At 45.9% G+C, this 16,304-nt stretch overlaps 1 protein-coding gene across 1 annotated transcript; it reads right to left on the minus strand.

The window, feature by feature from the left end:
- Window positions 1–10,439: 10,439 nt before the first annotated feature.
- On the minus strand, window positions 10,440–16,304 carry RPS15A (ribosomal protein S15a). The gene is made up of 5 exons (XM_090024444.1): window positions 16,169–16,304; window positions 14,930–15,067; window positions 14,086–14,165; window positions 11,694–11,779; window positions 10,440–10,573 (listed from the first exon to the last, which is right to left on the minus strand). The coding sequence occupies exons 2-5, from the start codon at window positions 15,060–15,062 to the stop codon at window positions 10,480–10,482; spliced, it is 393 nt and encodes a 130-aa protein (XP_089880570.1). The 5' UTR covers window positions 15,063–15,067; window positions 16,169–16,304; the 3' UTR covers window positions 10,440–10,479.

Genomic DNA, 16,304 nt, shown 5'->3' on the forward strand with positions numbered 1-16,304 from the left:
AGCAAAGGGAAAATCCATGCAGCCAGTGACTTGCCTGGGGCAAGGGGCTCCTGGAGCATTGCCCTCTCCCCCCCTCATCCCTGCACCGCTTAGAAGATGGAAAGGCCTGACCTACAGAAAAGGCATACCCAGCTTCAGGACTCCTCTGGCTGTTAATGGTGCTTTGCTAGCAAGCTTGCAAAACACCTACAATTTCTGAGCACAGCGACAGATAAGGGTACCGTTTTTGTCATCATCCATCCATTCCCATTTCACCCTGGTTTAGAGCTGAAAGGACTTGCTACAATGCCATTTAAGGCAGTTCTATTTTAGGGCATTTCACTGGTTGCAATAATCTAATGTGCTAATTACCAAACCTTGCTTCAGAAATTGTTAACTGAATCTGTAACCGCCCAGTAAAGATATTAGACAGCTTTAAATTGAACAGTTACTGAACCTAAGATCACATTAGAAACTAAACATGAATGTATTAGCTTATGGTGTATGAAACTGGGTGTCACAACATCTCCATTCACAATCAGGTGTGTAATACAATGTCAGCTAATAAGGGATGAACAGGGGAGCCTGACTCACAAACAGCTTCTAAGGAAGAAATCTAGAAAATTACTAGTAAACTATTTGTACATATGAATCTCTCAAGAGCTCATTTGAAGAAACCAAAGCTACTCTTTCCCTTGGAAATCTCTGGTGCACGTTAAGTTTCAGCATTTCGGAGGGCTTTACAATTCATGGTTCGTTCCATCAGCTGGCTGATTAAATGGTGCAGCACTCCTTTAACATTTTGTAAAAAGTCCTCAATATATTGATATGTTCCTACATAAGGAATTGCTGCATGGATTTTTGTTAATGGATAGAGAAAAGCCAAAAAAAAATCCTATTAGAATGCGGTCTGTAGATTGTAAAGCCAGAAGAGACCTCGGAAGATCATCGGGTCCAGCCCCCGCACCAAGCAGGAAAGATAACTGGGGGGTCAGGTGACCCCAGCAAGGTGTCTGTCTAGTCTCCTCCTGAAGATTTCCAGGGTAGGTGATTGCACCACCACTGGAGGGAGCTTATTCCACAGTCTGGACAACCTGACTGTGAAGAAGTTTTTCCTAATGTTGAGCCTCAATCATTTTCCAGGATTTTGTGGCCATTACTCCTGGTTTTCCCCTTGGGTGCTCTGGTGAACAGTTGTTCACTGAGCCCTTGATGTACTTCCCCAGTGTAGCAGTAAGCTGCTACCAGGTCCCCTCTCAGCCTTGTTTTCCTCAGGCTGAAGAGTCCCAGATCCCTCAGCCTTTTAAGGCTCTGATCATACGGGTGGCTCTTCTCTGGACTCTTATCAAGCTTGTCCACGTCCTTGTTAAAACGTGCCCAGAACTGAACACAGTACTCCAGCTGTGGTCTCACCAGTGCTAAGAAGAGCTGAAGAATCACTGCCTTGGCTTTGCTGGAGATGCTATAGTTGATACATGCCGGAGTATTACTTGCCCTACTGGATACAGCACCGCACTGCCCGCTCGTATTCATACTGTGGTCTATTATTCCCCCCAGGTCCCTTTCATTCGTGTTGCTAGTCAGTTTGGTGCTGCCAAGCCTGTAGGTGTGTTGGGGGTTGCTTGTACCGAGGTGGAGCACTTTACATTTCTCGACATTGAACTTCCTATCTTCAAGCGTGCCCACGCTTCCCCATAACTTGGTTGCATCCACAAACTTAGTCAGTGAGCTCTTCATCTCCATATCCAAATCGTTAATAAAGATGTTGAAAAGTACTGGACTGAGTAACAACCCCTGCGGGACACTGCTGCCCACTTCTCGCCAGGATGACAGATCTGTTCAGTACGAGTCTCTGGGTCCTATCCTGCAGCCAGTTTCTCACTCACCTGACTGTCTCAGAGTTAAGCCCACAATCCTCCAATTTTCTCATGAGAACATTGTGGGATACTAAATACTTTTGGATGTCTAGGTATACAATGTCAACCTGCTCTCTCGTGTCCAGATGCCAAGTTACCTATTCATAGGAGATGAGGTTGCTAAGGCAAGACTTGCCCGTGACAAAGCCATGCTGGCTGTCATTCAGAATCTTACCTTCTGCAAACTTATCACAGATAGATACCTTGATGAACTTTTCTAGGATTTCACCTAGGATGGAAAATTAGGCTGATTGGCCTATAGGTACCCAGGTCCTTCTTCCTGCCCTTCTTGTGGATGGGCACATTGGCCCTCTTCCAGTCCCCAGGGACTTCTCCATAGCACCACGAGTTGTGGAAGAGTTTCATTAGGGGTTCTGCAATGACTTTGGCCAGCTCCTTCAGCACTCTCAGATGAAAATCATCTGGCCCTGCTGACTTGTATGCGTTTAATTTTATTAATTGGTCATACACCAATTCGACGGCAATAGTAGGAAGGCACTTATTCCTACTGTATTGATCCTCTACTCTGCCTGATGTGGTTTTCCCCCTGGTCCAGTGAAAGACCAAGGTGAAGTAGTTGTTCAGAAGTTCAGCTTTCTCTTGGGTACCAGTAATCAGCTCTCCTGAGTTGTTGAACAATGGCCCCACACTCCCATTTGTTTTCCTTCTGTTCCCTATGTATCTAAGGAAGGACTTCTTGTTGTCCTTGATTCCTGTTGCTAATCTAAGTTTGGTCTCTGGTTTAGCCTGTCTTATCTGTTCCCTGCAAATGCGGGCCGTCATGGAATAGTCCTCCTTAGGTCCTGCCTCGAGCTTCCATTGTTTATAAGCCTCTTCTTTCCTAAGAGGACCATGTTTTCCCTGTTTAGCCAAGAGGGCTTCCCAGCCCTTCTGTTACCTTTTCTCCACATGTAAAAGAACTTCCTTTGTGCTTCAGGGATTGTGTCCTTAAGGAACAACCACTATTCATTCACACCTTTTGCCTTCGGTCCCCGGTCCCACAGCACTTGCCCTACTAGTGACCTACGCTTGTTGAAATTTGCATTTTTTTAAGTCCAAGACTTCAATCCTGCTATCTGATTTGTCTGCCTTATGTTGGACAGTGAACATAATGGTTTCACAGTCACTATCGCCCAGACTTCCCTTTGTATTTAAGTCAGTCACCAGGTTGTCTCCTTTGGCCAGAACCAAGTCTAGTCTTTGGTTCACCCATGCACCTCCTGAGTCAGGAAAGATCGTGACCAATCCATCTTGGCCAAGTGGTCCTCCCAGATGTCTGGATAATTAAAATTGCCCATGATGACCATGTCACGTGCGGCCTCAGTCAATTCTTGGGTGAACTCCAGATTGAGTTTCTCCCCATGGTTTGGTGGTCTGTAGTATATACCTACAGTTAGGTCTCTCTTGCCACCCCCCACCCCACAACTTGACCCAGAGGGTTTCAAGCTGTCTATTTCTGGATCCCATGTCAGCCTCCAAGGAGGTGTACTGCTCTTTCATAGAGAGCAATACCTGCACCTTTCTTCCCCACCCGGTCTCTTCAATACAGGGTGTAGCCCTCTATAGCTACACTCCAGTCATGTGAGGAGTTGTAACAGGTCTCCGTAATCCCTACTAGATCATAATGCACACTGGAGAGTAGAAGGGCTTGCTCCTCCTACTTGTTCCCTATGCTCTTGGCATCAGCATATAGGCACCTGAGTCCTCCTACTAGTAGACATCCATGCCTGAAATAGTCAATGATAGTATCTACCAGGGACTGGTACTTGAGGTGCCAACAGCTTGCCTATATGTCCTTCCATTGCATCTGTTGGAGAAACAATTGACTGTGGAAAGGAAGCCATGTGCTGCGCGACTAGCATCAGCAGGATTGCATTATGAAAACCCAAATATGCTCCAATATGTTGAACCAGCTCTACCTGAAACTGAAGAGTCGCACATAAATATTAATGGTATTTTTCTACATCAGAAATTTGAAAAGGGGACACAACAGCACCTTTAGAAAATATTAATTTCTAAGGCAGGTCAAGTAGTAGGTACACTCCTCAGGCACCTCTCCATTCAGTTTTTGCTTGCAGAAACCACTTTAAAAGAAAAACAGTTCTCCAATTAATAAGCCTGAAAGCACAGTGGTAACTTCAAATCAAGGGAAAGCCTATTGCCGTAGCTTAGGTATTGTATTAGAACCATTTAGTCTGGAGAGAACAGGTACAAATCAAGGGTTTAAAGAGAACAGAGCCTGAAGATGATCTTCAAATAAATTTCTCAAAGCTAAGTGGTCTGCTTCTGGATTACTCTCAACTCTTCTCAGTGTAAATCACTTGCACTTGGTCACTACCCCAAATGAACCCCTTTATAAAACACTTTGCTGCATTTAAAAAGCTGTTACTAGTTATTTTACCTCATTCTCAGAATGCAAACTTCAACCATCACCTCTAGGCTCATAGACTCAGAGTCGGAAGGGACCTCAGTGGGCCATCTAGTCCGACCCCCTGCTCCTGGCAGGCAAGAAGAGAGTCACCAACCCTGGGGTCATGTGATCCCAGCCAGGGGCCTGTCCAGTCTCTTCTTGAAGACCCAAGGATGGGGCAAGCACCATCTCCCTTGGGAGCCCATTCCAGATTCTGGCAACCCTGACAGTGAAAAACATCTTCCTAATGTCCAGTCTAAACCTTCTCTCTAGTAGCTAATGGCCATTGTTTCTTGTCGTTCCAGGCAGTAGACAGTCACCTACTTCATGTTGCTCTCCCCTTATGAATTTGTACACTACCACAAGGTCCCCTCTCAGCCTTCTCTTGGAAAGGCGAAAGAGTTTAGGGTCCCTTAGCATTTCCTTATAGGGCCTTCCCTACAGGCCTCCAATCAGGCGAGTGGCTCTTCTTTGGACCCTCTCCAGGTAGTCCGCATCCCGCTTGAACTGGAGACAGTACTCCACCTGTGATCTGACCAGTGGTGCGTAGAGAGGGAGAATCACTTCTCTGGACCCGTTTGTGAAGCACCTATGGATACACGACAAGGTGCGATTGGCTCTGCCAACTGCTTCATCACGTTGACGACTCATGTTCATCCTGGAGTCAACAGGGACTCCAAGATCTTTTTCCGCTGCAGTGGTGCTGAGAAGCTCGCCCCCCAGCCTGTAGGTATGGTGGCAGTTCTTCCTCCCTAGATGGAGCACTTCGCACTTGTCCTTATGGAATTGTATCCTATTGCTCTCTGCCCACTTCTCCAACCTGTCTAGGTCGGCCTGGATCTGGTTCCTCCTCTTCAGGTTGTTAGCTACACCCCATAATTTTGTGCCGTCCATGAATTTGAACAGGGTGCTTCCCACCTCCTCATCCAGATCACTGATGAAGATGTTGAATGGCACCAGCCCCAGAACTGAGCCCTGAGGGACTCCACTGCCCACATCTTTCCAGGCTGACACCGACCCATCTACTACCACCTTCTGAGTGCGACCCTTGAGCCAGTTCGCTACCCAGTTGACCATGTAATCATCCAAGGCAAATCCCCTCAGTTTATATGGAATACCGTGTCAAAGGCCTTCTTGAAGTCCAGATAAATAACATCCACCTCAACTCCTGCATCTAAACGTTTGGTGGCCGTGTCATAAAAGGAAACTAGGTTAGTCAGGCAGGACATGCCTGCTAAAATCCCATGTTGGTTACCCTCATGCTCGGGTGGGGTGGGCTTCACCTCTCCCTCAAAGGCAAGCGTGTGTTCTCTTTCAGTTTGGCTGATCTCCTCCAGCAGGCTTTAAACTAGGTTTAAGGACAATAAGAAGTCCTTCTTCAAATACATAGGGGGTAAAAAGAGGGTCCCGGGTAATGTGGGGCCCCTGCAGGACACGATGGGCAACTTAGTCGTCATGCCAGATGACAAAGCTAACATATTTAACGATTTCTTTGCCTCTGTCTTCCTAAGTAGGGACCAGTTCAGCCACCTCCCTGCTGGGCCCCCCTCAGGCCCCGGGAGAGACACGCCTGGGCCAGGGGTTAGCGAGGAGTTAGTTAGGGTACTTCTGGAGAGGCTGGACGTGTTCAAGTCCGCTGGTCCGGACGATCTTCACCCTAGGGTTCTACAGGAACTGGCCGAGGTCATTGCGGGACCCCTGGCGCAGCTCTATGAGCACTCGTGGTGCTCTGGTGAGGCGCTGGAGGACTGGAAGAGGGCCAATGTGGTCCCTATCTTCAAAAAGGGAAAAAAAGAGGACCCGGGAAATTACAGGCCAGTTAGTCTTACCTTAATCCCGGGTAAGCTCTTTGAAAAAATTATCCTGGCACACATCCAGGAGGGCCTTGCGGGGGAATGCATGCTCAGGGGCAACCAACATGGGTTCATCAGTGGCAGGTCTTGTCAGACCAACCTGGTGGCCTTTTACGATCAGGTCACCAAATCATTAGACGCAGGGGTTGCTGTGGATGTAGTCTTTCTGGACTTCCGGAAGGCTTTCGACACTGTCTCTCACCCTGTCCTCATCAAAAAGCTGGGAGACTGTGGTGTCGATGCCCACACGGTCAAATGGGTCGCTAACTGGTTGGAGGGCCGCACCCAGAGGGTGGTAGTGGATGGGTTCTTCTTGACCTGGAAGGACATGGGCAGTGGGGTTCCGCAGGGCTCGGTCCTCGGGCCCGCACTGTTCAACATCTTCATCAGTGACTTGGATGAGGGGGTAGAAAGCACCCTGTTCAAGTTTGCTGATGACACTAAGATGTGGGGGGATGTGGGTGCACTAGAAGGGTGCAATAGGCTACAAGCTGACCTTGACAGGTTGCAACGGTGGGTGGATGAGAATAGGATGGGGTTTAACACTGATAAGTGCAAGGTGTTGCACATGGGGAGGAAGAACCGGCACCACACTTACAGGTTGGGGAACTCCCCTCTTGCCAGCACGGAGACAGAAAAGGATCTTGGAGTCGTCATTGACTCCACGATGAACATGGGCCAGCAGTGTGGGGAGGCAGTCAAGAAGGCCAACCGTACCCTGTCATGCATCCACAGATGCATCTCGAGCAGGTCCAGGGAGGTGATCCTCCCCCTCTATGCGGCACTGGTCAGGCCGCAGCTGGAGTACTGCGTCCAGTTCTGGGCGCCACACTTCAAGAGGGACGTGGACGATATGGAAAGAGTCCAGAGGAGGGCCACTCGTATGATCAGGGGTCAGCAGGGCAGGCCTTATGAGGAGAGGCTACGGGACCTGAACCTGTTTAGCCTCCACAAGAGAAGGTTAAGGGGGGACCTTGTGGCCTGCTACCAACTGGTCAGGGGGGATCAGCAGGTATTGGGGGAGTCCCTGTTCCCCCGTGTGCTGCCACGAGTGACCAGGAATAACGGTCACAAGCTGGCGGAGGGTAGGTTTAGATTAGATATTAGGAGGCGCTACTTCACAGTCAGGGCGGCTAAGGCCTGGAACCGGCTTCCAGGGGAAGTGGTGCAGGCTCCTAGCCTGGAGATTTTTAAAAGGAAGTTAGATGAGCACCTTGCCGGGGTCATCTGACCCCGGTGCTATTTCCTGCCAAGGCAGGGGGTCGGACTAGATGATCTACCTAGGTCCCTTCCGACTCTAGCTACTATGAAACTATCAGGGGAAGGGGAGGATGAGTATGGAGGGAGCCACAGAACACCAAACCAAGAGACACCCACAAGATCAGCCCAGGTATGTAGCAAAGATCCTATTAGACATCAGTTTAAGGGGGGACCAGGGACAGCCACCAGAAGAATTAGGTGTATATACACAAATGCCAGAAGCATAGGAAACAAGCAGGACATAGAGCTCTTGCTGGCGAGCAACAACTTTGACCTAGTGGGACTAGATGAAACCTGGTGGGAATCTTCTCATGACTAGGTGGTGGGAATAGAAGGCAAGAGGTTGTACAGGAGAAATAGAGTAGGGAAAAAAAGGTGGGGGAGCTGCTCTGTCTGTCAAAGAACAGTACACATCTTCCCTAATCAAATTAGGGTCAGAGGGTGGTCAGAGACTCTGTGGGTTACAATTCAAGGTGCTCAGGGTAAAAGGGATCTGGTGGTGGGGGTCTACTACAGGCCGCCACATCAGGACAATAAGCTAGACTGAAAATTTTCCAAGCAGCTCAAAGCAGCTGAGGTCTAGAGCTATGGTAGTCATGGGGGACCTTACCTACCCAGACATATGCTGGGAGGAGCAGTCGGCTAGATCTAACCACTCTCACAGGCTCTTAACCTGTATTCAGGGCCTCCACCTAACACAAGAGGTAAGGTGTCCCACCAGGGGCAGTGCCTTGCTTGACTTGGTGTTGGCCACAGGGGATGACCTGGTGGGGGAACCTGCAGATTCAAGGCAACTTAGGGAACAGCGATCACGAAATGATAAAATTTATTATCCAGTGAAGGGCGGGCATTATACCCAGTAGGGCATGGGTGCTAAACTTTAAAAAAGCTGACTTTAATAGACTCAGGGGATTGGTTAGCAGGGTGCTAGGAGCTAAGAACTCAGATGCATTTGAGGGTCCAGGATGGGTGGACATTCCTCAAGGAAACCATTCTTTGGGCTCAGAGTGAGTTAATCCCATGGCAGAGAAAGGGGGCGAGGAGGCCAGGAAGCCCCTTTGGCTAACCAGGAGCATCCAAGATACCTTATGGGCAGAAAAAAGGTGTACAGGAAGTAGAAGCAGGGGATAGCTAGCAAAGAGGAGTATACTTCTTTGGCCCACATCTGCAGGGAGTCAGTCAGGAAGGCCAAGGCAGCTCTAAAACTCAGGCTAGCGTCAGTGATTAAGGACAATGAAAAGTGCTTCTTAGGATACGTTGGGAGTGAGAAGAGGGTGTGGGGTAGCATAGGACCCATGCAGGATGGGCAGGGGGGCTTAGTGACAGATAGCAGGGACAAGGCAGAGCTCTTCAATGAGTCTTAAATGGAAATCTAGACGAACCCTCAACATACATCATGGACACCAGCAAGGGGAACAATCAGCCGACCAACAGTCAGTGCTGACACAGTAAAAGATACTTGGAGGGACTGGACGTATTCAAAACACCGGGACTGGAGGGACTCCACCCATGGGTAATGAAGGAATTAGCGGGTCATAGCTGATCCACTGGCAAGGATATACGAGCGCTCATGGTGCTTGGGTCAGGTTCTGGAGGATTGGAAGAGGGCTAACGTCATCCCAATCTTTGAGAAGGGGAGGAAGGTGGACCCGGGGAACTATAGACCAGCAGAGGGGTAACCAACATGGGTTTGGTTAAACAAGGCAGCTTAAACAAGCAGCTACGCATATTTAAGAACACACACACACACACACACACACACACACACACACACACGAATACAGCTTGTTTAGGAGTACATAACTGCTATCCTGTTTTCTTCTTCAAGGAATGTTTAATAGAATTCCATGTTCTTGTGTAACTCAGTGTAAGCAATAGCAATCTACTACTAGGTTAGTGCTCAATATTAGTTTCCATCCTATACAAGATGCAAGAAAATTTTGTAATGGAAGATCTCAATCTAATTTACAGTAAAATGAATGCATGTCCAGGAGGTAAATGTTATACATGATCATACCAAAGAAATACTTGCGTAACCATTTCGAAATGAAACTGAATACACTGCTTCTGGCTCAATTTAAGAGTCTAACAGTAGTTCTGGACAGATAACATGAACAAGTTAGCAAGTAATTTCTGAAATGTTAATGTCTCTCTCCTGTTCTTTGCTAGTCTCAAATTAACTTATTGGTCGTTTGTCCTGCATGGCTTTTCAATGCTTAGCATATTAGGGTCCCTGAACTCTAAAAATAACGTGATAGCTAGATGCTAAACCAATTTCTGCTACTGGCTGATGTATTATCAGTAGGAAAAGAAAAAAATCTAAAAAAAATCCTAGAATTTGAGCAAGTTCAACACACCCAGAATCTGCAGAGCTGCATTCTCAAAAAGGTACAGAAATTAGCAAAGATGCTGCTTCCCTCATTTCCTCCTCTTTCCAAAATTAGACAATCAGGAAAACAAGGAACAAATTTAGCCCACTACTTTATTTCCTGGAGGAGCAGAAACTTCAGAGAATTACATTTCAGATTTCAAAGCATATAACCTATTGTTACTCCCTCAAGCATCATCTTCCTGACAACCTTAAAATACTGTTCGAGCAAGCCTTATAGTACCTAACCTGAAGATGTTCCAGCAAGGCTTATAGTACCTAACCTGAAGATGCAATAATCCAATCTAGACAATAGGTATGTATGCTTCCAAGAGGTGACCCGGTGACAGGCTCTAGTGGTGACCTGGCTCAATAGACTTCCAATAAATGAGGATAGTCTGGCATTGGGGAGTAACTGGCTGCAAGTAGTTTCTTCCCGAACTGGAAGGAACAGGTTATGAATATTATCATGCTGTTTGTAACACTGAAGCACAAATCAAGCTGAAGCCAAGTCTTGTAGAAGTGATTCAGCTACAATGTAATGTCTTCCATTACTTGAACTGCACAGAGCATACTGAAGGGTTTAGCATTAATCTATGTGCTCCCAGGTAAAGCATTCTAAACCACTAAAATATTGACTACAAACACCAGAGTCCATTTGAACAATTTATTAGTATGCCTGGTTTACAAGTTTTAGAAAAAGAATCCCAGGATTTTGCCTCCTGTGTGTTTTCGCCTAGCTTCCTCGTGGTCCATGATACCAGCTGAGGTTGTCAGCACTATGTACCTAATAAGGAAAAGAAAATAATCTCAATAGCATATTATGATAAATGCGTCTTCCAGTCGTGCATCTTGTCCTCTATTTTTTAGGTGTAAAACGGAACAGACTCTTTTGCCAATGCCCAACCCATGGAAATGCAATTCTGAACTACCAAAGACGAGTCCCCCACAAAGATACTATTTTGAAATGTTTTTAAAGATAAGTGAACCTTATTTATGCCAGTAATTTTCTCTTTATACCCTCCACCCCCAAGTGTTGGGATATACCTGCATCAGAATTATAGCTAGTAACGTTTTGGGGGCTCTAATACTCAACAGGCTTTGCAACACTATTCACTGACATAGCTGAATATCAGGAAGTTAGAACTGCTCTGATCTGCAGACAACTGAAGTAACTTTAGGTATTTGACATCTACTTACGGTAATCAACATACTTTATTCACACATTAACACTGCCAGTTTGATACACACTAGGTGACATTAATCCATTTACTAATATTCACAATCTCAGTATACTGCCATATATAATATGTTAACAAGTTAAAATGAAACTAGTGAATGGATATGCATTGGAATTGCCGTATTCACCTACAGATTTTTTTCACAAACCTGAAAATGAGATTTTTCCTACATCAACATAAATAATCAAGGCTCACTTAAAATAATCTCAGTGAATTCATACTAGAAGTTCAAAACTGTGTGGAAGTGGATTAAAATACTGGCTCCTGCAAGTACCTGACGATTTACATTATTTTCCTTCAGCATCCCTCCATTATCAAATTAGAGACCACCACCCATTCATCACACTGAAGATCCTTTAAAATTGGCTAACCATTCTTGTCTTAGTGTCACTTGCGCTAAAGCCACCGTCTATATTATTGCTACTTCTAGCAGTAGATAAAAGCATACTTGTGTGCATTTAAACTGGTTTAACTTCCTGAAGAAGTGATTAAAACAAGTCTCAGGGAGAAAAGTTTGAAACTCAAAGTTAGCCTAACAAAAGACACAGGGGAGGGGAGGAGACAGAACTCACTCATGAAAACTAGTTTTTTTGTGCAGTTATTTTACTTAGAACAATTCAGAAAAATTTGCACCATGAACTTCAACAATTCGAGCCTGACACTTACCCAAACTGACGTGAGGGCAGCAGGTTATTCTGCCATTTTTCCAGATCCTTCAGTTGAACATCAAATCTGGGACTGATCACACCACACTATAAAACAAAAGCCCAATACAGGCTGAATATTGACAAGGCTTAATGGTGCCAGAGATATGGCATTTCAAAGTCTTCAGTTCTGCTTCAAATTTCTGACTCCAAGGAGATTAACTGTGCAACCAAGAAACCAACTTTTTGGCAGCAGAATACAAGATATTCAAGCATAGTTTTGCATCACTCCATCCTCTGTGCATGCTCTCATGAAGACAGATGAGAATAAAGAACCTAATTATTAAGGTCTGAGCTGCTTTGTCTGCTCTCTTCCTTTCAGTTGCAAAGACTGAAACTAAGTTGCTGCTGCAGCTAAACTCAGATGGCTGTACCTTTGTGTGGCCTGTTGTAGAAGAATGCAAGAGCATGCTGCCTGCTACTAGAGAGTAAACATTGCCTTGATAATATTCTCACCCAAACTAAAATCACCCCAGAATCATGACCAAAAAAACATATACAAAACAAAGACTTAGATGCCCTCAAGCTTTTGGGTTTTCAATATGCTTGAGACTAAAGGGGGGAAAGAAACTAAAAAAGCAACTTGCTCAAATCAGTCCAATGCAAGAACTCAAAAAAGCCAACTACAAAGTAGTGTGGCAATAGCATATTCCAAAGCAGAAAATAAGACCCACTGACTTAACAGTTAGCATAGAAAACTATTAGAAGTTTTCGTCTTGTCAAATCCTGGTATTTAGTTTGACTGTTTTCACCCTAGCCCGGTAACTTCTAGCTGTAAGAACAAATGCAAAGTCCTGCAACTAGGACAGAATAAGCACGGGCACAAGTACAGACTAGGGAATAACTGACAGGCTTCAGCAGTGCAGAGAATGACCATGGGGTTATTGTCGATCATAAGACGAATACGAGTCAACACTGTACTCTTGTAAAAAAGGGCAACAGTATGCAGGGTTGTATTAACAGGAGCATAACTTGCAAATCAAGGGATGTCATTCTTCTGCTCTATTCAACACTGCTAAGGCCTCACCTGCAGAACTGTGTCCAGTTTTGGGCCCCACACTTCTAGATGGTACATGGACAGTTTGGTAAGTCCAGCGCTGACCAACAAAAATGATCAGGGGCCTGGGAGACTAGACTTATGAGGAAAGCTCAAAGAGCTAACATTATTTAGTTTAAATAAGAGAAGACTAAGGGGGGATTTTATAATAACCTTCAAATACCTGAAGGGTGATTACAGAGAGGATGGAGATAGGATTTTCTCTGTGCCTGTAGGGGACAATGCAATGTCCTCAAGCTGCAGCAAGGGATGTTTAGGGCAGATAATAGGAGAAACTTTCTATGATGGTGGTCAAACAATGGAACAGGCAACCTAGAGAAGTTGTGGAATCTCCATCCTTGGAAACTTTGAAAAAAGGGTAGACAGGCACCCAGCAAAGATGGTCCAGTCAAATATAATCCTACCTTGAACTGGGGACTGGACCAGATGACCTTGCAAGGTTCCTTACAGCCCTAGTTTCCTACAGTTCCTATGTTAAAGAGTGCTTTGTTTCTAGTTAAACTGTTTCAAGTGAAAGAGTTCTAAAACAATGAAAGGATCTATTATTATTATGGCAAATGTCAAAGAAATCATGAGTTTATCCAATCTAGAGGATTTCCAAACAAGTTATAAAAAAAATTCCTGACAACCTCATACTACACATGAATGTCATACACAAAGCCACATAGTATCCTGATAGAAAAGGAGAAACACTGACTTGACTAGAGGATGAACAGCTCAAAACCTCAATCAAAGCAAAGACCAATTAGCAGAAGGGATTGGGTTCTACACTTCTGTTCTTCTCTACAGATTCACTGCCATTAGGCATCACCTGAATAAGCGCACTTTTTTTCCTTCGTGACAAACGTTCCTTAAATGTCAGCACATTAGACTTCTAGCCTCATTTGCTGTTTCATTATCATGTTGCTGCCTCAACGGGAGATATCACTTCTTAGGGCAGAAGTGTGTGCAACTAGCCAGTACTCGACTAGAAAGAAACCTCTCAGGAAAAGTCAAAGAGAAAAGAGAGCTAGCAAGACACATTCCACAAACTAAAGCTTATGCGAGAATGTGCACCGTTACAGCGGTTATTCAAATGCACTTTTATTCATTCACAGGCAGAAAGAAGGCAGGAAGCCACCGACATCTAAATCAACCCCCACTTACAAAGCCGTACAAAGCATACATCCATCATAACTTAAAGAAAGATCACCTCAAGGGGAGATCAGCAGCACAGATGCGTTTGGAAAAAGTATCTTGTGCTGGATTAAAATAATTTAGAAAATAAAAGGATTTCAGTGCTAAATGAAAATCCTACCTTGTTAAGTCTGCCTGTGAGATTGACAACAATTTTCCCAGCTCTGTGATCATCAATGATCTCAAATTCACCAATGTAACCTATGAATGAATAAATCAAGCAGATTACTCATGGAAGCTGACTGAAAAGAAAGCAACACACAACCCCCACTCCTCCACTAAGTTACACTGGTGCAACAGGTACAGAAGCTATTATATATGGTAAAAATCTTGTTCAGGAAATCACACAAACCAAACCAAAACGCCCAATCAACTTAGGGATACTTTTATTTGGTTTGATCTAAGGCCTTCCTTTAGCTGTGTAACTGTTTAACCCTATTCAAATTTTCGTACAGAACGCCCCTATACTTAACTTACACTGAATACAAAACTAGGATCCCCCCCATGTTTTAAACACTACACTAGATAAGACCTGAAACCCAGCAACATTTGAAGTATCATGAACTGTGCAAGATTTTTCCATGTAGGTTAACCTAGAAAAACCAAAATCTGGTCAACTAGCTTACTCGGAGCAGATCTGTACAGTTCACTTTTGCAAAAAGAAACAGAATAAATGCAGTTCATTTGGATGTACAAGATACTGACCAATGAATTATATGAGTAAAGATATTTACCAGTATTTACATTGCTGCTTTCACAGCAGACCCAAGCTTTCCCAGCACTCTTCCTTTCTAAGATGTTTAACCTAAACAAGTGTTTACTACCACCATCATTATAAACCTTAGCTGGAAATATCAGAGATGACAAATCTCAAACTATAGGACATATTTGAGATTACCACTATACTAGCAACACCCTATCATACGATCTTCTACAAAAAATAAAAACAGATTTCAAGGACTTACCATGCTTCATCATCACGGTTAAGAACCGTACAATAACTTTTGAGCACGGTCTAATGAGAACTTGGCGCTTTCCTCGTTTCTCTGCATTGTTGATGCTTTTAAGAGCATCGGCCAGAACATTCATACGCACCATGATACCTACAGGGAAAAAAAAGATTAGGTTACATACACCATCTGTGTGGCATGTTTAACTACAGATACTTTTAGAACCTCTTGCTCCCCTCCCCCCACCAATTTGCTGGACTCGGAACAAAAGTTAGTGTTTTGACAGAGCTAGCCAAGGAACCCAATTAGACCTTGAAGAGGTTGTTCTGCAAACAAGCAAATCAAATTAAGAACCCAGGATTATTCCAACTTATCACAGCCACGTTCAACATTTAGGATTTCACGCCATAAAAAGAAATGTGCACTGCTTTATAAATACAGGTATTACTGACCCAAAAGCATGGGAATGACATCCTGGTCAAGATCTCTCATTCCTAACAGATCTCAGTGGGAAAAGGACCCAATATCCAAGGCCCAGCTGCACTTTTTCCAGACATCCTAAACCAGACGCCCCTTCCTGACACAATCGCCAGTTTGGGCCAACTGTCCTGTTTCGTGGCCTTAAATCACATGCCCACTCCGCTCGCATCTGCAGTTTGAGCCTGTGACCCAGTGCCCCGCAGAAAGGCTGGTACCCGCGGTGCACGCACGACGATGCTGTTATCCAGCCACAACTAACAGAGTGCTCGAGTGCTGCTACTTTTACGCGTGTTGGTGGGGAACAGCAGGGTCCCTTCCCCCCCCACACACATTATCTCCTACCTAGAACAAGGATGGATCCGGAACCAGGGAGGGGCTTTCAGCCCTGCCCAGTGCACCCCGCCGAAATCCACTTGCAAGAAGGACTCGGGCACTGTCCAGGCAGGGATCTGGCGACCAGGAAGAGGCGCCCCTCGTGCAAAGCCTCGCTCCATCTCCCCACACCCGCGCCACAGCGGCCCTAGACCCAGGGCAGGCCCCGCGGGAGGACAGAGCAATCGCCCGAGTCCGCTGGGCACGGCCGGGAAGCGCCTCCCCCCCGCCCTCCTCGGGCGACCCCAGCGCCGGCCGGGGCGAGAGGAGGCCGCTCAAAGCCGGCCGCGCCGGTGGGGGGCGGCCTGGCAGCCCTGGGGAGCCCAGCGAGGGCCCCGGCGGCGCCAGGATGCGGCCGCTGCGCAGCGGATGGTCCGAGACCCGCCAAGCGCCGCTACTCACCGATGCAGCAAGATGGCGGAAAAAGGAAGAGGCTGGGCGTAGGCAGGGGCTTATGGGAATTCTGATCGGCAGGCGCTCGCTGAAGAGGCTCTCGGAGATCTCGCGAGATCCGTCTTCGCAGTCGGAGAGACGCGGG

This window comes from Crocodylus siamensis, chromosome 12, assembly GCF_052110815.1.
Source record: "Crocodylus siamensis isolate JL-2025a chromosome 12, ASM5211081v1, whole genome shotgun sequence".
Taxonomy (NCBI): domain Eukaryota; kingdom Metazoa; phylum Chordata; order Crocodylia; family Crocodylidae; genus Crocodylus; species Crocodylus siamensis.